Here is a 24120-nt window from a genome sequence, read left to right on the forward strand (position 1 = left end):
TTCTTCGGCGCTCAGCTCTCTTCACAGTCCAGCTCTCACATCCATATATGACCACTGGAAAACCATAGCCTTGACTAGACGGACCTTTGTTGGCAAAGTGATGTCTCTGCTTTTTAATATGCTATCTAGGTTGGTCATAGTGAAAGAAAGTGAAAGTGAAGTCTCTCAGTCGTGTCTGACTCTTTGCAACCCGTGGACTGTAGCCTACCAAGCTCCTCTGTCTATCGGAGAAGGCAATGGCAACCCACTCCAGTACTCTTGCCTGGGAAATCCCATGGACGGAGGAGCCTGGTAGGCTGCAGTCCATGGGGTCATGAAGAGTTGGACAGGACTGAGCAACCTCCATCCATAGCAGTGTGTAAATGTTGATCCTAAACTCCCAATCTATCCCTCCCCCCATTCTTTTTCCCAGATCTTGGATCATCTTCACTATTATTATTCTGAATTGTTTTTGCTATCTCCACTTCACTTAGTTGTTCTTCTGGGATTTTATCTTGTTCCTTCATCTGGGACATATTCCTCTGCTGTCTCATTTTGTATAACTTTCTGTGTTTGTGGTTTCTGTTCCACAGGCTGCAAGATTGTAGTTCTTCTTGCTTCTCCTGTCTGCTCTCTGGTGGATGAGGCTATCTAAGAGGTTTGTGCAGGCTTCCTGCCAGTTGTGACTGGTTTCTGCCCACTGGTGGGTGTAACTGTGTCTTTTCCCTCTGGTGGGCAGGGCTGTGCTCAGGAAGACTTTAAGTAGCCTATCTGCAGATAAGTGGGTCTGTGTTCATGCCTGGTTGATTGTTTGGCCTGTGGCATCCCACCACTGGAGCCTACAGGCCATTGAGCAGGGTCAGGTCTTAGGGAGGAAATGGTGGCCTCCTGGAGGGCTCACGTCAATAAGTACTCACCAGAACTGCTTCTGCCAGTGTCTTTATCCCTACAGTGAGCCAAAACCCCTCATCTCCAGTACTAGCAGGTAGTCTGGCCCAATCTTTGAAAAGGTCACTGCTTTTTCTCTGGGTCCTGGTGCATACTTGTATGTATCCTCTAAGGGTGAAGTTTATGTTTCCTCCAGTCCTATGGAATTCCTGTGATCCAACCCTGTTTGCCTTCAAAGCCACATTCTCTGGGGCCTCCTCCTATTGCCAGATCTCCAGTCTGGGAATTCTGATGTGGGGCTCAGGACTTTCACTCCTGTGGGAGAACTTTTGTAGTGTACTTATTTTCCAGTTTATGTGTTGCCTACCTGGTGGGTCTGGGATTTGATTTTATCATGATTGTGCCCTTCTACCATCTCCTGTGGCTTCTTCTTTGTCTTTGGATGTAGGGTATCTTTTTGATAGGTTCCAACATTCTTTCTTTTTTTTGTGAATGGTTGTTCAGTTAGTTGTGATTTTGGTGTTTTTGTAATAAAGAGTAAGTGCATGTTCTTCTACTTTGCCATCTTGCAACCTTTAGCTAACCCTTTTAAAATGATAAAAATCTGGACAGGTTTTCTTTCAATCTATTTTTTCCTTATTCCTTGATCTAATGTTTTTGATTTTTGGCCTTATTTTGTCTACCCTACATTTTTTTTACTTTGAAACTGGTCTAATTAAAGTCATTTGTAAAGCAAAATAATCCTAATTAAAGTTGAGTATGCCACACCTTAATTTACTTGACCCTTTTTGAGCACAACCCATAAATAAGATGACCATATAATTTATTAGCCAACATAGGACATTTTTGAGATTGAAAGGGGGAACTGCCAGTACTTTCACTTGAATAATATGAGTAAACCAAGACTGCTCCAGGCAATCTGAAATGTATAGTTACTCTCACTGTATTGTGGATATATATATATATTCTGTAAGATGGTATGGAAAAACCCAAACAAACTTTTTGGCCAACCCATTACACATACATGCATATATATTTATAATCTTAAAACAGTGTTTTCATTTACAATTCCTCATGTTGAATTTCTTATGTGTAAAATATTTAACTTCATTTTTCTTAAGCCACATAAATAAACATCATTGAAAAACATGGGATTTATGCATGTTCACATAACAAAGCACAAAGCTAAACTGGGGGAGTGCAACTATTTCTTGGATATGTTCTCACTGTTGTCTCAGGGGCACTGGAGGACAGGACAGGGACCTTTGAGTTTTATGAGCTATTTGGCTCCACTCCAGGGACATCTCAACTTTGGAATTTCTCTGGTGGGCATCATCTTTCAGCTGCTTTTCTCTACCTCCTTTTCTCCAGTGCATCATCACAGGGTCTTGAGCTTCTTTGCAGGAAGCACTGAGAGGAACAGCTTGTTTTTTTTAACCACAGTTTAGCAACTGTGCCATTTATTGGCCTCTTGGGAAGCCACATTCTTGGATCGCCATCATACCAATTAATTGATTTTTTTCCTCTGCTTAGAAAAAAGCTTTTCAAAGAAATAAAAAAGATATGCTAGCTGGTTATTAGAAATACTGGGAAAGATTTTTCATTATAAAGTTCTGTGAGAAGAAATGCTGAGTTCTGTGGGATGTTAGGTAAGTAAATATCTGATTCTGAATACACATAACTAAGCAAGTGAATCTGAAGACCTAACCATGGCTTTCAAGACCCTGCATGATCTCGCTCCTTTTCATTTCTAAACTCCTCCCCATCTCCCTCCCCACAGTCCACTCCAGCTACACTGGTTTCCTTGTTTCTTCAACAGATCAAGGAGATGTGGTGGCAAGGCCTTTGCATTTCTCATTCCCAATGTTAGAAATACTCTGCCTCAAGATTCCTGCATGGGTCACATCCTCACTTCTTTCAGGTCTCTGCTCAAATGCCATGTGATCAGAGTCTTCCTCTGACTTGTCTGCCTACAACTGCATATGCTTCCCTTTGAATACACACACAGACACTCATCTACTTAGCAAACTTTTTCTTTGCAGCACATATGATCACATGAATTATACTATATATGTCTTTTGTTTTTGTTGTTGGACAGTAAAGGGACTTGGAGCTTGGAAAGTAGAGTGTAAGCTCCCTGAAAGTAGGGATGTGATTTGTTAAGCCCATCACTCTAGTCATAACCCCTAAACACCAGGTTTTCAATAATAAGTATGGAATCAGTAATTGAATACAGAATCATGTCTCATTCATTTGGTGGGCAATTATCATTTTGGCTAAAGTAGTCACTTGAGTACCTCCCATGAAAGCTTGTAGGAGGAAGGAGAAGAGCTGCAAAACATCATGCTTAAGTAGGATTTTTTTTTTTTAGGTCTGGGTGGATCTGCTCTTGTTTTCAATCTGTACATAAAGACTTACATTTCGCCTCTTCTAATGGTTGGCTGTCCAGTCAAACACTTGCTTTGCATACAGCCAGATGCCCATGTAATGGACCATGGTACTCAGCTTTCAAATCAGGCTGTGCATTAAAATTTGAGTCATTTATTGAGTTTTATTCAAAATTCAGTGGATCAGTGATAAAGAATCCATCTGCCAATGCAGGAGACATGGATTGGATCCTTGGGTCAGGAACATTCCCTGGAGGAGGAAATGGCAACCTGCTCCATATTCTTGCCTGGAAAACCCCATGGACAGAGGAGCCTGGTGGGCTATAGTCCATAGAGTTGGACACAACCTAGTGACTGAGCATGCATGCACATATGAAATTCAGTCCTGGGACTTGGCTAAAAGTCAAGAGATAGGAATCTCACCTTTTAATTTCACAGTTCATTAAAAGATTCATGATCTTTGCAATTAACTCTTAATTTGTAATTTACCCTGGCCCCTGCTTTTCCTCTTGCCTTCAGCATGATTTTTCTTGTTCCATTTTAACCACTCAATAATGTCTATCAGCAATAAATGTGAAGTGATGATGAAAACCTGATTATTGTCTTCAGATTTTTTTTGACCCAGCACCAACACCACTCTGCAGTTCTATTCAGATGTTTTCTGAATAACTTAATGAGACAATGGCTCTTCTGACTATCTTTCAGGTTTGTTTCACTCAAGGCTGGACTTTTTGTTTCTATTCCTTTGTTACTGTTGTTTACTTGCCAAGTTGTGTCTGACTTTTTTGTGACCCCATGGACTGTAGTCTGCCAGGCTCCTCTGTCCTTGGGATTTTCCAGGCAAGAATACTGGAGTGGGCTGCTAATTTATTCTCCAGGGCATCTTTCCGACCCAGGGATCGAACCCTTGTCTCCTGCATTGGCCAGCGGATTCTTTACCACGGAGCCACAAGGGAAGCTCTTTTAACTCCTTAGCATCTGCTAAACAACACTAGCATACTCTTCATTTCTTTGTTTAGAAGAAATGATAAGGTCAGAAACATGAAAGAGAACATACAAACTTACTACATATGTTCTTCTTTCACAGACCTCACCATTTCTTCCATTATTTGTAGACAATACTTGAGGTTTGGGATTTGCCCACTTGGAGAGAGAAGGAGGGCTAACAGCATTTCTTTCTGACTGCTTTACCTAAGGCCACCTGGATGGACTCTGGCCCTTTCCCTTTTTACCAGCTTTACTTAGATCTTCCTAGACTTCTCATAAGTCTACCCCTAAAATATCAAATCATCAATAAATTTACCCTTGTGCAGTTTCTTGACCTGTTTGTACTACAGTTTCTCCTCATCTTTGATCACTTTTGTAAATGAGAATACTTCTGTTTTTCCTTTTTTCATAACAAATGTGTGTGCCCAAATAAGTATTCTCTCATCCCCTGAATAAAGCCGATATTATGCTACATGGAAATTAAAAATCACTAAGGGTTTTGGGGGCAGATTTTAATTCACATAAATAGAATGAAACTATTGTAAGCTTTTATGAGCCTGGCAGTCCATGGGATTGCAAAGTGTTGGACACGACTGAGCGACTAACACTTTTTCTCTTTCACTTTTCATAAGCAGTAAAATCATTGTTGCTACTCAGTTTGTAGTACATAGCCAACACTGGATGGTTTATAGCATTTTGATCAAAACAGAGCCCATAACTTTAGGTCAGCCAAATCAATCAACTCAGGTCATGCACATAAAAGAAATTTTATTCTATTTTTAGTTTATTTTCTCATTTATGTTTTGTATGCAACTGTGAACACATAGTTGCCTAATAACCTGAGTCTTTGCTTAAGGCACTGAACTAGTTACTCTTGAAGGTATAGAAATCTTGCCTGACCTTGTATCTGATCCAAGATAAACCTAATAGCATGGCTCTCATGATCTGATTAATCAATGGTTAATACACTTTATAAGCTTATGATTTATTTTTATTGTATAGAAATGTCTTTCAAGTGATTTTTTTTTTCTTCTAGGGAAAAATGTGGTCCATGCTTAAAATTAAATTTTTATATTGATGTTTCATCAAAATAATTAAATACTATCCTAAATAATACTTAAAACATTGGATTTTATTAAAATATGTTTTTGTATATAAAAGATGATGGTACTATAATACTTTGCCTCAGAACATGTACAGTTCTGCATGTAATTAAAATGAAAATGAAAACAGAATTAAAATTTTCTCTTAGAATTATCTATTTAAAATTTTGATACCTAAATACATATATGTTGTATTATTGCTCCATTGAATCTTCATTATTATTTAAAAATATGCAACATAATTTCAACATAAGCTATTTAGAAGTAATTTATCATTTAACAGTTGTTCAGCTTTGTCTGGAAGTTTTATTGTCATTGTTTAAGCATCAAGTCTTCTGAGGCCTTCTCAGAGCAGATTAACCTCTAACTACTTTGTGTTTCTCCTTGCTTTTTGTGAGATCTTTCTCTTGTATGACAATTATCTTTATAATCAATCTGCCACTCAAAACTGTGGTTTTTAAGATCAGGTGCTTTGACATAAACTGAGCATAGAGCTACCTTTTGCATGTGCCCAGTAAATGTTTAAGTGAATGACTGTGAAATAAATTTAAGAATATAAAATCATTATATCCAATAGCAAAGCCTTAATCCCTTGATCCTGTATAAATCAATTTTCAGAATATATAAGTAATTAATAAAAGAATAGAAATCTAATGATGGTGACTTCTAGGTTAATATTATTTTGGCATACATGATTAACACTTTGACTGACAAAATAAATGTGTTCTTACAGTGGTAAGCTTTTAATTCAACATCCAGAGCAAAAGAGATTGAAAATTATAATGACAAACATTTGAGAAAACTGATTGCATCTTCAGTAAGAGATATTGAAGAGTAGTGAGGGACTGAAGTGAGTGATCAGTTGAGTATCTCTTGAAGCTAAGTAGAGAGTCAGGCAAACTGAGCAGTGAAAAGTGAAAGGGACCCTGTTAAATGAACTAATGAAATGAGTGGCAGAAAGTCATTTTGAATGTCAGTAGGACATATTTTTGGCCTTCTTTCTGTATGTATCATGAAGAATCAGAACTGGACTATTACATTTGAGGGCCAGCAATTAAAGTCATCATTTTGATTTTTGTGCTCCTGAAGAGTTGGACACAAGTGAGCAACTTCACTCTCACTTTTCACTTTCATGCATTGGAGAAGGAAATAGGAACCCACTCCAGTGTTCTTGCCTTGAGAATCCCAGGGATGGCGGAGCCTTGTGGGCTTCCATCTATGGGGTCACACAGAGTCGGACATGACTCTAGCGACTTAGCAGCAGCAGCAACCTTTTTACACTCCTACAGACCTTTTAAGATCAAGCAGTGAGAAACCATACTAACTTCATTACTGCCTTTCAGTAATGCCTAGATCTTTCACTGATTGCTGTCTCCCTCAATAGTTCTCCTCCTTTGCCTCCATGAGGGCAGTTCTTCTACTGTGTTCTCTTCCCTTTTTGTTCCACTTAGAATTTAAACTCATTTACTTCCAGTTATCTCAATTACTCAATTTAGACTTCCCTGCAGCTCAAACGGTAAAGAGTCTGCCTGCAATGCAGGAGACCAGGGTTCGATCCCTGGGTTGGGAAGTTCCTCTGGCGAAGGGAATAGCAATCCACTCTAGTATTCTTGCCTGGAGAATTCCATGGACAGAGAAGCCTGGTGGGCTACAGTCCATGGAGTCACAAGGAGTCGGACACGACTGAGCGACTAACACACATAACACATCTCAATTATATATATAAAAATATGGCTCTGGCAGGTTCCTTTCTCGGTGAAATTGAGCTTGGAAAGATCAGGAGACACACAAAAAACTCAGACCCCTGCCAAGGGCAGTAGACTGGAAGGTTCTTAATTGTTTCTACTTCATGAGATACTCTTGTCATTTTGGCCTTTCCTTGACATATGAGCATATGAGCCTGGGGTCCTTCATCTATCAAGTATTTAGTTTCTGAATAAATATTTATATTGCCACTCTTTGGTGTTTTAGAAATAATCTGCTGTAATCCATTTTTCTAAATATTGTTATAGGCTTTCCGGCCCTACTCAGTAGACCACTATTGCTTTTGCAGTCACTTATTTGCAGGAGTGTGGTTCTCTGTTAGTGAGACTATCATCAAAACAAGTGTGTACTGATAGCCTGGGATGATGTCTGAGGAGCAATTGCTCTGATGGTCTAGTGCAGGCTACTGGTTAGTGCTGCATGTACCACCTAGGTTCTCATTAGTCAAGGAGAAGGACAAACATTCATCAGCTATCCCTTACATACTTAGAAACTTTTTATAGGTCACGTAAAAAATAACTTTCAATGTTCTCAGAGTATAAAGGATGATACTATGAGATGATAGAACTTTCCTCAAAGAATATTTCCAGAACTCAGAATGGAAGCTGCATTTGTATCTTGAAGTTATTCATGAAATAAACCCTTAAATGAGCACATATCTCAGGATTCAGCTAGGAGTCTCAGTAAGGGGTAGCGGTTTCTGGTGATCTCATAAAAAGACACTAGGCTGTGAAATTTGAGTTGAACAGGCAGCCAGGTTTCTATGCTCTAATGATGTTTTTATAAAAGTACCTTATGTTATTGTAGAAAAATTGGAAAATGCAGAGATGTATGTAGAAAAAAATTAAAATTATGCCTAAGCCCACCATTCAAAGAGATTGTTACTATTAATATTTTGTAGTGTTGATATTTGTGTAGATTCTTTTCTGTGCACACACTTACAGGACAAGATGATTTACCATTATATATGATTTGTGATCATGATGGTTCCATGAAGTAGTGCAGTTTGCTATCTTGCCAAGGCACTGGTGTACATCATGCATGCTGAAAAATCCATGTGCTCAGTGACACCAGTGACCATGGAGCAGTCACATTTCAGGGAGACCCAGGTTATGAGTTAGGGGAAATATTATGTGCTATAGTATTTATTACTCAAGGATTTAGGAATTTTTAAGATCTTGGGCTATATTCCTGAAGGATATATGATGGCCTTTGTGTGTGTATATGTGTGTGTGTGTGTGTGTGTGTGTGTGTGTATGTGGGTTTGCGTATACTTGTGTGTAATCAGATTATGTATTTAGTAGCCTGATTTTTTTTTCTTCACCCAGTATCTATTTTAGACACTTTATCATATTATTAGATATTATAAATTAGTGTTAAAAATCAAATATTAGACATTATTTGGAATGGCTTATTACATCCCATTAGTAGACTTACCTTAATTTATTTAACATCATTGGATACCTAGGTGGTTTATAAAATTATGTTTATTTGTCTTACTGTTGCTGTTCCAAGTAATGCTATGATGAATTTCCTTATTATTTTAGAATCTCATGAAATAATTAGGCTGATGCCTGTATGAGCCTTTAAGATGGTTGATACATATTGCCAAATTGCTTAACAGAAAGATTATTCTCATTGACATCCCTTCAGTAAGTTTAAACTGTGCTAGTTTTAATATACCTTCACATCTATAGTCTTATAAAAATAATTATAGCAATTTGACAACATAATGGTTCTTATCTTTCTTTGCATTACTCTCTTTGAACAGTGTCATATTTCTCCCTGCTTACTGACCATTAAATTTCTTTTTAAATTAAGTCATGTGTTTTTGCCTGTTTTTATGTAAGGTATTAGTGTTATCTTACTAATTTGCAAGTGCTTTTTAATATAAATGGAATTAAAGTTTGCTTGTCATAAGCCATGAATTTGCCTACTTTTCTCTGAAGACCACACCCTTGCTCTCTGCACTGAACTTCCTTTACTTCTTTGACCACTCATTGTCCCTGTCCTCCAGCACCTTATACCCATTCCTGTGCTTGTCAAGCTCCATTTTTCCCACAACCATTCCCACACAACTTTACCTGACTACATCCTCTTTTTAGATTAGGCTTCCTTGAATATCCTTGTATCAACCTTTTCTTCTTCCTCCTTTCACTGAGAACAACTATAATTCATTCATTCACTTTTGCAAACTAAATTTTAGACAATTACCTGAATAATTTATATGGGGTAAGTGATTGACATGTATTATTTCTACAGTTTTGCCAAAAATATGTACATAAAAGCCCATATGTTAGGGGAGAATTTTTTAAAAACTGATCTCTCTGGTTCATGGAATGAATCATCCTCAAAGAGTAATGGACAAGACCATGAACTCTAAAGTCCTTGGGGTTGGAATTCAGGACCCACTGATGTTGAACTGTATAGTCTTGGGCAAGTTATTTAACCTCGCTGGGCTTTGCTTTCCTCCTCTATAATGAGGTTAATAATCAGATCTATCTTTTATGATTATTGTGCATTTTTGAATGAGGTAATTCATGCAGTGCTGGACTGTGGTAAGCGCTCTATAAATGTTAGTCATTATCGTCCTTTTCATCCTCATTTCTGTCTTCTTCATCTTTGAACTTTATTAAGTGCTAACTCTGTACAGCAGAGTGCTGGATGCTATCCGGGTCTCTGTTTTCTTTGTAGGGAATTGCCCTGCTGGTTTTGAAGTGTTTTATCTCAGATAATATAGTTACTTCTGTTTGTAGTTTGTGAAATCTCTCTGTCACTCTGCCATCTTCTTTAGGATATTTCACTTCTGCTTACAGAACGGTAATGCATGTCTTCTGGAATATAACATAACTTATCTCTTTCTTTTTTGGCAGTATAAATATTTGAGTATTAACACTGAAATCTGTTTCTCTTGATAGCTGGCAAACTTCCCCAGACTCTGTGAGGAAACGGAAAGGATTGTTGCTAACCACATTCGTGAGCGAGAAGGGAAGACAAAGGACCAGGTGAGGAAAGACCTTCCCTGGTGGGCAGGGTCCTTGTGGGAAGTGGAAGGTCTCTCCAAGGTTGTTTGGTGGTCTCCAAGAGTTGGCCTATCCCTGAATGGAAAAAAAAAAACAAACTGAGAACACCACCACATATGTTTATTTTTATTTATTTATGAATATTATACATGTGTTGCTATACTAACAGCTTATGTATATGTTAAAAATGTAAACATATATAAAGACTTTAGAAAGATAACATTTAAAACACAGTAATAGGGCTTCCATTATTTTTTCCTTAATGCTCTATGAATCATCATAGAGCATGTATTAATACACACTTCACTTTGAAAACCACTAATCCAGAAACATACCAGATTTTTTCTTTGAGATAAGATGTCTTAACTTTTTAATGAGCACAGATGGGCACCAAAATATTCATAAATTCCTAAAATGTTTTGCAAAATGTTTAGTGCTTTTATTTATTTATTTATTTATTTATTTTTGCTTGAAGAGACTGGATAAAGCTATTCATCAGCTTATCCATGGAATCTATGACTAAAAAAATTAAAATGTTTAAGGATATTTATATATAAAAATTTAAAACAATTATTTAAATATTTAAATAATTTAAAACATTAAGGATATAATGTTTTAAGCATTTCTATTTTGTAACTATTTATATATATGGTTGGTAAAGAGTGACCTTGAAATTGTCTTTGAATCTTGGCTAGCTCTATGAATGAAAGATTATTTTCAGGTGAGGATAATTCGTTAAAAAAGGACTACATGAGAATTATAGAAGCTTCTTAAATTTAGGTAGATGTTTTCTTAGTTACTTATAACATTTTATAAAGGGAAGCAAAAAGGTTTGCAGATGCTCTTCAATTCCAGGACACAGCTGCAAGTGTGACAGTGTGGAGAGGACACTGGCCTCTAGCCATGTGTTCACCAGAGAATAACATGTTCCTGAGCAGATCACTTCTCGGGACTGTTGTTTTCTCATGTACAATGTTGAAATGTTGGTCTATATGATCTCTGAAGTCCTCTGTAAGTTAGAATTCTGGGATTTTGTGGTTCTTAAGTGAGTTGGAAAGGAGGAGAGAAAGAACTGGGTAAAAGGAGGAAGGTAGAATAGAAGAGAGAGGTAGACACAGACCATAGGGAGAGAGACATATGCAACATGCATAGATCAGAAGTGGAAGAAATAGGCTTTGTGACTTAGTGGAGATAAACAAATCAATATTAACTCATGAGTCAGTGAAAACTAGCTTGGTCCTCAGGATATACGACCCGAGACCAGGAGTTCCCCTGCATACCTGATGTCACACCTATTGCTGGACCAAGAAACAAATTCTGGTATCAGCTGTACTCCTGACCTTAAGTAAATAAGATAACCATTTTAATTTGTATTTATTCAATGCAATTCAAATGATAATACATTTTACTTAACTCTTAGGGGTCCTATGTAAAAAAAAAATACCAAGGAAAAAAGTAGTACAATTATTATCTAAATTATCTTTTGTGTTTATATCTGAATTGGTTGTTAACTTCTTGATGTTTCATGTTTCAGAGATTTGTTGTACTGAAGTGACAAACTTATTGTCATGAAGACTGTGGGCTCTGGGTTCAGACTGCCTGAGTTCGAATCCATGCTCTATCATTTTACTTTATGTGTAAATGAATAAGTTATTTACAGTTGTGTCTCCTCACCTGGAAGTGAATAATAATGGTAGTTAACTCATAGGCATTTTGTGAACATGAAATAAAGTAATCCAAATAAGGTTCTTAGTTCTTCATTAAGTTGTTCTTGTTGTTATTCCTAAAGAGCTATGACACACAGTAGAGATGAGAAATCATTTTTTTCCCTAATTTTGAGATAGACTTTCTCTCATCTACCTCTGATGGAGTGATTAATTCATTCCCCAAGTGGAGTTAAGGGAGGGAGTGAGCATCTCCCTTCTAAGTGACTGTCTTAGGTGGCCTGGTCTGACAGTTAACCACCTGAAGAAGCTGGTGTTTGCTACAAGTAATACAGACGTCTGTGGCATAGAAAAATACATTCATGCTTTTGGTAATGTGAACATGTCAGTTTGCATAGATTTCACATTTGAGTTCTGAACTTCATGCTGCTTGAGGCCATATGTTACTTCTGAAGTAATTGGTCAGAGAGTGACCCATTTCCATAGGCCTCTGTACAAGAACTGCTCTGAGGTATTCTTGCAGTTTTCTCAAAAAATGAAATTATTACCGACTTCTGCTCTGGAAACTTCTTGGGGGAAAATTCTTGAGAATTAAAATATGAAAAACCATAAATCTATCTGTGAACTTTTTTCTAAAACAGAGGGTTTTTTGGAACTTTGATGTGTGCCTGTTATTCCAGGTGCTCCCATACATCTAAATGCATGTTGAAATGACTGACTTTGTGGGTGATTACTGCTACCAGGAGTAGCTTTACTTTTTTTCAACTAAATATTCAATAGCTGTGGGTGAGAAAGGCAGTGAGAAACTCTGAGAGAGTGAAAAGAAGGAGAAAAAAATGTCCTATTTTCCTTTTCATCCCCCACATGCGACCTGGCTCTTTTCCTAGGATGAACACAGACTCCCAGTTTCCAGGAATATGAATGAGAACAGCCATAGTTGCGATTTTTCTTCCACTTTTCCCCTGTGCTGCAATCCAAGTGAATGTGCTTGAACGGCCAAGATACTCATGACAACCTTTGGCGATGCTGAGAATTATGTAGATATTTTTCTCTTTATGGTGACAACTATTTATTTGTGTTTAAATATTATGCCTTATTTATCCAGACTCCTGACCAAATGGATTTGGGGGTATAAAATTTAATAGAATCTGGCTTTATTGTAGGGAGAATAGTGGCAGTGTCACAGATAATCTCATAACTATCACTCCTCCTAACTCTTCAGTTTTTTTCATTAAGAGAAGAAACAAAACTATATGATGCTATGAAAATTTTCATACAAGTATGATATTGTTAACCCAGTAGTACCTGGGTATAAACTTTATGTTGGTAGTGGGGATGATTTGGGGTGATTCATTTACTCTTTTTTGGTAGGCCCCTTGGGGTTCACCATAATGTTTGGTCAGATGACGAACTGAAATTAGCCATAAAAGCAGAGACCAGAGCATTGGGTAATGAGTGAGAAACAAAAATACTTGGCCATGTATTAACTATATGGGAATAAATTGCTCCCTTTAAAGTAAACTGTTCTTCAAGGCTGGTAGATAGTTATGGAATTTACAGCCAAAACTATTTATCAGGCTTGCGTTATGTGTATCATGCTAGATTCTACGGATAAAGTGATGAACAAGATAAGTATAATCTCTGCCTCCATGGAGCTGACTGTCTTGGATGGAAGCAAAACATCAAACAAAATATAATATAAATAATTAATTACATTTGTGGTAAACACGTCAAAGAAAAATATAGGGTTTAATAAATAAAAATATAGCCATGATATATAGATTATATGAGAGTAAATAGCATGATTCTAGGCCTTGGGCAAGGATCAGAGAAGGCTATCCTGATGAAGCACCTACTGGGGAGCATTACATTGACTTTGCCAGTGAACTGTTATCATGGTGCTTTGATGCACTCAGAAGTCACCTTCAGTGAAGCCTATTGATCATAAGGAGGCTTTCTATTTATTTGGATATTGCCTTTTTGAGTTGGTTGATGGGATAGTTCTCCTGATTGCCTAGAGGGAGCTTAAAGAGTTAGGAGAGGAGAAACAAGAGATGATGTTGCTATTTTGTGGCTAATGTATAGTGTCTGCAGGAACAGACTGCTCTGAGCAACTCCCTGTGGGCTTTTTGCCACGTATCTTTTTATATATATGTCCTTTTGAATGTTACACCTACATTTTAGGGGCATAGAATAATTCTAGGTTCTGTGTTAAGCTGGCAAAGAGTACATGCCTGTAAACTATAATGCTGTTGTTTTCAAGTGTGACTCAGATGTTTCATATAGATTTTTTGTTTTTGAATTTAGAGTAAAAATTATGAGAGTGTAATGAAAAAAAATAGTGCCACTTTTCATTCTAGCTGAAATATCCTTTTAAAATTGAATAAAGATAAATAATTTGTAGGCAATTACTGAATTTAGTGTTGAGAATATTTAAGATGGGTTTTTACTGAAGTGATTTTCTTTGACTTATAGGTGCTGCTGTTGATCGACATCCAAGTCTCCTACATCAACACCAACCATGAAGATTTCATTGGCTTTGCAAAGTACGTGAAAATCCTTGCTTGTCATATGCGTTTCTCCTGCTGGTTTGTCTCTAATATACATTATGAATTTCTCCTACAACCTCATCATCTTTCGAGAGTACATTCTGTGTCAGGATTAACTCTGAGTTAACCTACTGAGGAGGTCCGAGCCTCATGGCCTTGGGGTCATGTTCTCTGGCTAACGGAGCTGACTTCTTTATTGTGTAGCATGTGAAATCATATGTAGCTCAGATACTCCTTGTTTTTGGATGATGATCTGCAGTTTGTACTTGAGCTCCCATAGATAAGCAGTAACAGATGCACATTTAAAATCAGTTTGGGAATAATTTCTCACATAAATTTGAAATATCAAGCATGTTTCACAATATACATGCTATTTGGACATCCCTAAGTCAGAATGGGAGTTGCAAGGTAGCTCAGTGGTAAAAAAAAAATCTGCCTGCCATTGCAGGAGACTCAGGAGATGTAGGTTTGATTCCTGGGTTGGGAAGATCCCCTGGAGGGGGAAATGGCAATCTACTCCAGTATTCTTGCCAGGAAAATTCTGTGGACAGAGGAGCCTGGCAGGCTACAGTCCATGGGGTCGCAAAGAGTTGGACATGACTGAGCAACATAGCACATACACAGACACACACACAAATCAGAATATTGAGGCTTATTTTTCAAAACTGCCTTTTGTGAACTTAGATGTAGTCTTTTTGGATGAACGTTCTCTTGTCTATATATTTATATAGTGAAGTGAAAGTGAAGTCGCTCAGTTGTGTCTGACTCAGGCTCCTCCATCCATGGGATTTTCCAGGCAACAGTGCTAGAGCGGATTGCCATTTCCTTCTCCAGGGGATCTTCCTGACCCAGGAACTGAACCCAGGTCTCCAGCATTGCAGGCAGACGCTTTACCGTCTGAGCCACCAGGGAAGCCCCATAAGAGAACTTTATATAAGCTTGTCTATTTATTGCCATTCTGTTATACATGTAATACATGCCAATATTCTATTGCTGTATTCACAGATATTATCAGGTAAACATTTTTCCTAATTATTCAAGGTTGGTTATTTATTGTGTGACATTTTCAAGACCCTAAATTTACCATTTTTTTTCTGCACTTCAGTGGAATCAGTTTTCTAATTGCTTTCAAAGAATTTTGATTCCAATTCTAAAATATGCTAATGGCATGTGAGTGATTCCAACTTTAAGTATATAATTTATATAAAAAACAAAGAGACCTAAGTACTGTTACTTGTACTGTGTATTCAAGAACAGGGACAAATGAAAAAATAAAACACAAGAAAATGTAAAGCTACACTGACCTAGTTTTACATTTTGAGTTTGAGGAAACAGATATTTAGGTCATGTGATCTAAACTAAACAATGGCCTAAAGAATTTATAGACATGTTTTAGAAAGGAAGGGCACAATTATTCAACAGAAAATTGTCTCATTGTAGACTTGGCCTAACCAGTAGTGTAGTTATTATTAGTGTCTGATACACTGATTTTTGTTTTTGGTACATTCAATTCAGTTCAGTTCAGTTAAATCGCTCAGTCGTGTCTGACTCTTTGCGACCCCATGAATTGCAGCATGCCAGGCCTCCCTGTCCATCACCAACTCCCAGAGTTTACTCAGACTCATGTCCATCGAGTCGGTGATGCCATCCAGCAAGTTTTTTAAAACTGTTTTCTGTCTGTGACTTAATGTAAATTTGTTAGAACAAGTGATTAATGTGTTCCTTCAGACAACTGTCTTTTTAGCCACACTGCCCACTCCAGCTTCTAAATAGGTATCTATTCTGCTACCTTATTTTCTAGCCCTCCTAGCTCTCACTGTCTGAATTGCTCATTCCCTTCTGCAAAATGACCAGTGGGAAGAAACCTAGACTCTGAAGTGCCTTCTTGTCCCTAGGCCCGGAAGGGGGACCCAAGAATTTCTACATGATTTTCTGCGTAGTCAGTGAGCTCCTTGTGGCCTGTGCCCAGGCTCTACTCTAATTGCTTCAGTGGTGGTGGGGAATAAGAGCAAAAGAAAAAAAAATTGTCTTTTAGAGGTTGCTTAATAATTGAAAAATACAGAGAAATGCATGTAAAAATTTAAACTGACACATTCTCACTAGCTTCTTTGAGGAATTTCAAAGAAAAAGAAATCCTTGAGTCATTCAAAATAACAGGAATGCTGCCTTTCATGTTGATTTTTTATTGGTTACAAATGCCAGTTGGATTTTTATAAAAATGTAGCAGATGTAGATATAAACTCGACACCATAACTTAAAAGTGAAAAGGATATCGCAGTGCTGTTCTGTTGTGGTTATCCCAACTCAAGGACGAAAGATAGAAAAAAATCATAACCAGTTTGGAAAGATTCAAATTTTGAACACATTTTTGTAACCAGAACAATTTAAATTTTACCCCTATGTTCCCATTGAAGTGTTTTCCCCTCTAGTACTTATTTTTAAAGATAAATGTTCAGAGTTTATATTCTCCAGTAAATTTTAATATTTTCTACCTCAGAAGCTGTTGAACTAAATTATTATATTGGTTAGGTTTTCAAAGGTGAGTCTTCCCTGGTGGCTCAGATGGTAAAGCGTCTACCTGCAATGCAGGAGACCCAGGTTCAATCCCTGGGTTGGGAAGATCTCCTGGAGAAGGAAATGGCAGCCCACTCCAGTACCCTTGCCTGGAGAATCCCACGGACGGAGGAGCCTGGTAGGCTACAGTCCATGGGGTCACAAAGAGTTGGATGTGACTGAGCGACTTCACTTTTCAAAGGTATGTAATTTTGCAAATAAAAATACTTCAAGCACAGACTTTTGATGCAGTCTTTCTCTAATCCAGTTAACAGCCCCATTTTTCCAGCAATGAGATAGATTATGAACTTTTATGATAGTGGGGTACTAAACCGAAGCATTGTTCAAACTGCTTTAGAAACCCAGCAACTTTGCACATTTTTCATCTAATTTAAACTGAACACCTAAACTTCCATCTGAAGGGCTAGTCTGGGAGTCAGTGTTCTGAATTCTTTTTCCAAGATTTGCTGCTGATGAGGTTTGGGTTTTTGGCAAGTCACTTAGCCTCTCTGTATCTCAGTTTATTGGTCTATCAAATGGAATAATAATAAAAAAATCCCTGTGTTATATACCTTTCAGGATTGTCAGAAATTATGTGAAAATACTTTTGAAAACTGTGGTGTAGTCTCTAAAATTGGGAAAGCGCCATGCATACACATTTATACACATATATATGCACATGGGGGAATTTTGTTTCACAAGATGCACAATATTACTTCATCATGACATTTTAATGATTGGATTATGATTGCCACTAAAAGATTTTTTAGTTGCTGATGTTATCTCCAAATGTAATATTTTGCACTGGGACTCAGAGGTAAATGTTCTTTCCTTTTGAATGCCAAGTTGGAGTACATTTCAGTGTGACATGGGATAATTATGATGATGAAGAAATGTTCATTTCAAAATCACTTTGAGGGGTTGTGGTATTTTGTGTGTGTGTGCTTTTAAAAATTAAAAAAATATGGTTGTAGCTATAAATTTTAAAGTTGGCAGGAATGCTGTTTCCATGAAGGAAGAAAAGTCAAGCCATATTTGAAGACAATAATGTAAGTATTTTTAAGTTCTGAAGATAGAAAATTAACGTCTGGAGTTGAGGAAAATAAACATTAATTTCATGAGATTTTTAGAGATTTGCCAAAAGAGGAGGACCACCCCTCAAGATTTATAGGATGGTGATGTCCAGAGTATTTTACACATACAGTTTTTTTTTCCAACTGGGATGACTTTTTGTTCTAAAAATTACCCCCCCCCCAAAAAAAAGGAATGCAAATTGCTAAAACTGGATTAACGGAAAATTAAGTGTCAGAGTAGTGTCCAGGACATTTCAGTTCTTTCTGCTATAGAATTTATTCTGCCATGTTGAATATATGGAACTTTTTTTTTCATCTCCCAGCTATTTGTTAAACATGGACCATAAAATATGTACCATGTGTAACGCGTCCAAGTAAGCACTGCTGTAGACATACTTTGGAATTTCCTGATTTCTGAAGGCTTGATTTTTCAGTCGTAATATAGTTTCTGAACCTAAAAGTTTAGTATTCCAGAAGGATATATTAATTTTCCTCATGCCTTAAGGATTTTAATCTGTCATTCTTCCCAGTTGGGAAAAAAAAAACCCTACATTCTATTTTTTTTAATACAACATAATTAGTTTTTGTTATTTAAGAGAATGAGCTATTCTAGTTATTCCTTTATTCACTTCCTCTCTTTCTCAGTAATCCTGTTGTCTGAATAGAAAGCAAACTTGTTAGCTGAATGCCTTGGGGAGTGAACTTTCAAATTCTTCTGCTCTTCTCCATTTTCATGGGCACAGTTTGCCTTCTGAGTTACTAAGATTTATGCAGTCCAGTGGTTTAAGAAAAATGGGCTCCAGATACAGACCGTTAGAATAATATCTCTGTGCCACAAGCAGCAGACTGAGGTCTGTTTTTCAATCTGCTGAGTAGGTCTCTCCACCTGTTTTCTCACAGTTGAAATGATAGTGTGCAGATTTCAGTTCTTGTTATGTGAGCACCATGAAAATTCTATGGGTGGTAACATTCATTATATCTCTTTCCTGATCCCCTGGAATGCCTCTGTTAACATTTTATAAAAGGAAGTATATGTGAACCTTGGCACCAAATTCCAGAACAATTGTGATCTTTCCCTTTATATTTTTTTCTGTGTCCCAAATAGATCATCTTACTCCATTATTATGATGTCTCTAGTTCCTATTCTTATATCTGATTGGATGGAGCCAAGCCTACTTGTGATAGGTTGTATTCCTGGGAATCTTAGCAACTGTTTAAAATCTTCTTGCTTCAATAGCCCTCCATTGTCCCCTCACTTTCCTCTTTATGCTCTAGCCATTCCTTCTCATTTTTGTTTTGGAACTCTTTATCCTCTGATCATGGCTTAAGAACTGCTTTTTATCAGTATTCTCCTGTAGACCCCTTTCTCACACATTGCCCTGTCCCTGTCCATGTTACCCACTGCAGTGGTTTCAGTTACCAGCTTTATCTGATTCCTCTAAACCTAGATCTCCATTCCAGAACTTTTTCTTGGACTGTTACCATATTTCACTACATCTCTGCTTGTATATCCTATGGAAGCCTCAACTTAGTATTCCCAAATTAAACTCATCATTTGATATAATTTACCCTTCCTCCATTGTTCCCACTCTCTGTGGGTGGTAACTCCCAGTTGCTCAATCGGAAACCTGAGTGTCTTTTTTACTCTTTGTTCCCCTCATCCTTATTTCCTTCTGTGTTAACCAGGTCCATATGATTTTACCCTATAATATTTTTTGAATTTGTCCATTTCTTCCCATCACTATTGCTACTACTAAAGTTAGTCTTGTTTTGGTTGGGTTATTACAACAGTCTTTTTGCCCTTTGTCATGTTCTTTCTTATTCCTTCTGGGATTCCTGTTACTTTCAGAATAAAGTCTAAACTTGTTAGTGTGGTTTCCAAGGCCCTACAGAAAATGTCTTTTTTTGTGTGTTTTTTTGCTTATCTCTTCAGTCTATTCTTTTGTTACTATTCCTCTCTATCCCACCCTCTAACTCTGTGCTGTAGCCAGACTGGCGGCTTTTGGATTCCTGAATGTACCATACTCTTACTGCAGCACATGTCTATGGCACACATCTTCAAATTGTTTAAATTTCCTATTGCAGAGAAACATTAAGAATCTAGGTGTAAATAACTCTGGTTGTTGTTCAGTCACTCAGTCATGTCCAACTCTGCATCTCTGTGGACTGCAGCATGCCAGGCTTCCCTGTCCTTCACAATCTCCTGGAGTTCGCTCAAACTCATTGAGTCCATTGAGTTGGTGATGCCATCCAACCATCTCATCCTCTGCCATCTCCTTCTCCTCCTGCCTTCAATCTTCCCGGCATCAGGGTATTTTCCAATGAGTTGGTTCTTTGCATCAGGTGGCCAAAGTATTGGAGCTTCAGCTTCAACATCGGTCCTTCCAATGAATATTTAGGGTAGGTTTCCTTTAGGAATTGCTGCTTTGATCTCCTTGTTGTCCAATAACCTTGGTATCAAAATATTTTCCACAAAAATTTCTTAAGAAATTACTGTAAACCATGCAAGTGGTGAGAGAGGTGAGATACTAATGAATGCAACACACCATTGGCCATCGGAGAGCAGACCTTGCTGAGGGGAATTCGAGACCTGCCGATAACACAGTCCTGTTTATAGAATACAGGCACAGACACAGAGCTGGTGGAGTTCGTGGGAAGGAGAGATAACTGGAGATTCTGAGAACGCATAATCTAGAAATGGTACTGGCTTTGATTTTGAAGACTGGGCAGGATTCCAACAGTCATAGGGAGGGGTTAAGGCTGGCTGCTTCCTGTCTTCCCTGGCTCAGAGTCGATACTGCCTATTTCAGGGAGGTATTATTTAATAAAACACTTCTTTGATCATGCCACTTTCTGGCTCAGAAATTTTAAATACTTTCTGCTGCCTTCAGTGTAATGACCAAATTCTCCATAATTGGCCCTAACATAGAGTTATTGTACTAGGTGGCTTTTAAGGTCATTTACAAACCCAAGCCTATGGTCCTATAATATTTGCCATAATAATTTTTCTCTGTACAGCTTCCCTACATGCCCATCTTTCTACCTACTAGCTTTGCATATGCTACTGCATTCTCTTAGAATGCAGTTGATTTTCTTCCTCTATTAAAACTTTACTTCAAGTTTTCTATGAAAATCTCAGATCAGACCAAAAAAGATCTTTTTTGTCTCTGAGCATTCAGAGAAATTACCATGTGCAATTTATTTGATAAATGGTCACACATACCCCTTGGCACATTCTTATATTATTACAGTCTTTTATTGCGTATGCATATGGACATGGATAGAAACAAATAATGCAAAAAAATATTTTTGAGCTGAGGTAAAAGTGGATTACTTTTCTTTGCATGTTTTTTCCGTTTGCTCTTAATTTTATACAATTTAAACATCTTGTTGTATACTTTCAAAATCATTATGTCTCAACATTAATTTGCTCTCATGTGTTTTAATGTTCTGGTGAAGGCTTCCACAGTGACTTGTGTGTAGTAGGATTTTATATGATTAATAACAAATATATACATAGATAATAAGATATGGTGGTAATTATATCCCATGTTTGAAACAGAGGCACTTTTATTGGCTTTCTGTTACAGCTTCACATATTTATTCTTTCAGAGCTTATCCCTTTGTTATTTGTGTTTTGTGTATGTATATCACTACCCACACTAGATAAATTGTAGGCTCTCATTACAAGGACCATACCTTATTTATGTTTATATGTTCCACAGAGTGCCTTTCAGATAATTGATACCCTAGTTTTTTACTTATGTCAAATTAAAGCATTATATGTCGGTGTGTTGTACAATATTGCAGAGATAACCAGTTAAAGACCTATCACCAAGGATATATCCAAAGACTTAAATGAACTTCCAAGTCTTTACATGGTTTTCTGTGAACACATTTTTTAAATAAGTATTTTGAGATGCTTTCAGTTCAGTTATCATTGCATTCCTAAGGATTATGATAAAGGATATTTTCTAACTAGGCAGCTTTTTATTATTATGTTACCTGATGGAGTAACCTTAAGTACCTAAATACATCATTAATGGCAGTATCTTTGGATTCATGGGACCAGTTGCTGCAAAAAAGATTATTTTTTTTAGGTGAAAAGTAAGGTAATTTAGTATTTGTTCTAACTCTAATATCTGAGGGTAGCTTATAAAATAAATGTCTTTTCCCCCTGAATATTGTGACAAGTGATAGATCCTATACATGCATTATTTAGTAGCTGAATATTCTTTGTCAGCGGAACGTCTCTTCTGGTAGATTTCATAAGCATCTGAGAGTGACTTTGCATCTCAAGGAATGTTGGATCTAAAAGGCATTTAAGAAGTGCCTAGTACAATCCCTCACCTCACTCCTTGTCTCTGTCTCTTAACACACACACACACACACACACGCACGCACGCACGCACACACGCACGCACGCACGCACACACACACTTTATAGCCAAGAAAGCCAAGAAACTAAGGTCCATTTAGGTCATACTGTTTGCCTAAGTTAGCGCAAGGAGTCATCCACAATCTATTTTTTGCTTTATATTCAGCTTCTTTTATATGATTTTAAGGAGACCCATAGATAAGTTGAGGGTCCCCAATAGTTCACCTACTCCAAAGTAAACACCTGTAAGTCTGCCATAGTTTGAAGTTACCACTACCAGTCAGTGATTTATTTTAAAATAGTTTCCCTTAAAAGAACTCCAAAACACAAGTAGATGCTTGGGAGAGATGGCCATATCCATGAAGAGGGCATGGTCACGTTGTATTTGTAGTTTTCCCATTTCTTCCCAGAAGAGAGAGGAAAGCTTGGAGGATCCTGGAGAAAGAAAGCATAGGGTCTGAAGCCCCAGGAAGAGTAGTAGTTTAGATACACTCTGTGCCTCAGGGTACAGTGGACAGTCAGAAGTCAGTGTGGGCCACAGACCCAACCTTCACCTCGTTCACAACCTCACCACAAATACCTGAGTAATATAGATGTGGATTATGAAGAGAAGGTTAGAGAGAGGTGAATCTCATAGTGATTAAGGAAATTACACATTTAACTAAAAACTAGAAAAATAAGAACTGAAGGAGAAAAGCTAAACTCTGAAAAGTGAAAAAGCAAAGTGAAAAAGAAAGATGCACACATAATATCTGTAGTAATCAAATACAATGTGGCCTTTCAGCACCTACCTCTTCCCCTCCCTCAGGTATATGTAGTATACAGGTTTTTTTATGAGTATAAAGGGAAACAACTTAAATACATCATGGGAGATTATAAAAGATTGCCATTTTGAGCAACAGTTCTAAGTGTGGTGTTGATTTCTGATGTGTTACTGAACTATAATATTCCACTACTTTAAACAGTTGACTGATGATCTAAACCTACCTTTCCTCTGTTTTAGACTATTTCATTGACCTCTGAAACAGCTTTTATAAACAGCTAAACAACTAGTCAGAGGGCTCAATATTGCTAGTCTTCTCAAAATAACCAAAATGAGTTGTATTGTCTTATATTGATATGTATTTACTTATGGACTCATTGAAAGAAAGCCTTTATTCTTTTGAGAGATAGAGTAACATAGTGCCTAATCATGAGAACTCCAGAGTTAAATGTTGGGGTTGTATCTGGAATCTCATCTCCTCTGTGCTTATGTCGTAATACCAGCCTCATTGGATTTCTCATTCAACAGATATTTGTTGAAGCCAGCTATGCACCAGGTAGTTTCTAGGCACTGGGGTTATTGCAGTGAATGAAACAGGCAAAACTGCCTGCTTGCAAGGAGCTTTCATTCTAATGGAGGGAGGCAGCTAATAAACACACACACACAAATCAGTGGAAACTCTGTAGTGTGTTTTAAGGTGAAAAATGCCATAGAGAAAAATAAAATAGCATAATGAGAATGAGACTCGGTCATGATAGGTCTCACAGAAAAGATAAATTTGAATGAAGACTTGAAGGAGATGGTGTTGGGAGCTATGCAGGTATATGGTGGGAGTGTATTTTTGAGGCTGGTGGAGGAGCTAGTGTAAAGTCTTTGAGGTGGGAGTGTGCCTGGTGGGGTTAAAAAAAAGAGAGATCAGTATGGCTGGACCTCTTTAATGAAAAAAGTGCAAAACAGGAGGAGATGAGTCAAAGAGGTGAGAGTGGGGTTCAGGGACTTTGCAGACCAT

General features: G+C 37.4%; 1 protein-coding gene across 6 annotated transcripts in view; it reads left to right on the forward strand.

Annotated features, from left to right (window-relative positions):
* The window catches only part of DNM3 (dynamin 3), a 647020-nt gene that overhangs the window by 271548 nt on the left and 351352 nt on the right, over positions 1-24120 (forward strand). For all 6 annotated transcript variants that reach the window (XM_060396477.1, XM_015099204.4, XM_027975613.3 and 3 more), the window contains exons 11-12: positions 10027-10113; positions 14271-14341. In XM_060396477.1, the coding sequence (XP_060252460.1) occupies positions 10027-10113; positions 14271-14341 (158 nt within the window). The remainder of the gene's footprint in view (positions 1-10026; positions 10114-14270; positions 14342-24120) is intronic.

Source organism: Ovis aries, chromosome 12, assembly GCF_016772045.2.
Source record: "Ovis aries strain OAR_USU_Benz2616 breed Rambouillet chromosome 12, ARS-UI_Ramb_v3.0, whole genome shotgun sequence".
NCBI lineage: Eukaryota > Metazoa > Chordata > Mammalia > Artiodactyla > Bovidae > Ovis > Ovis aries.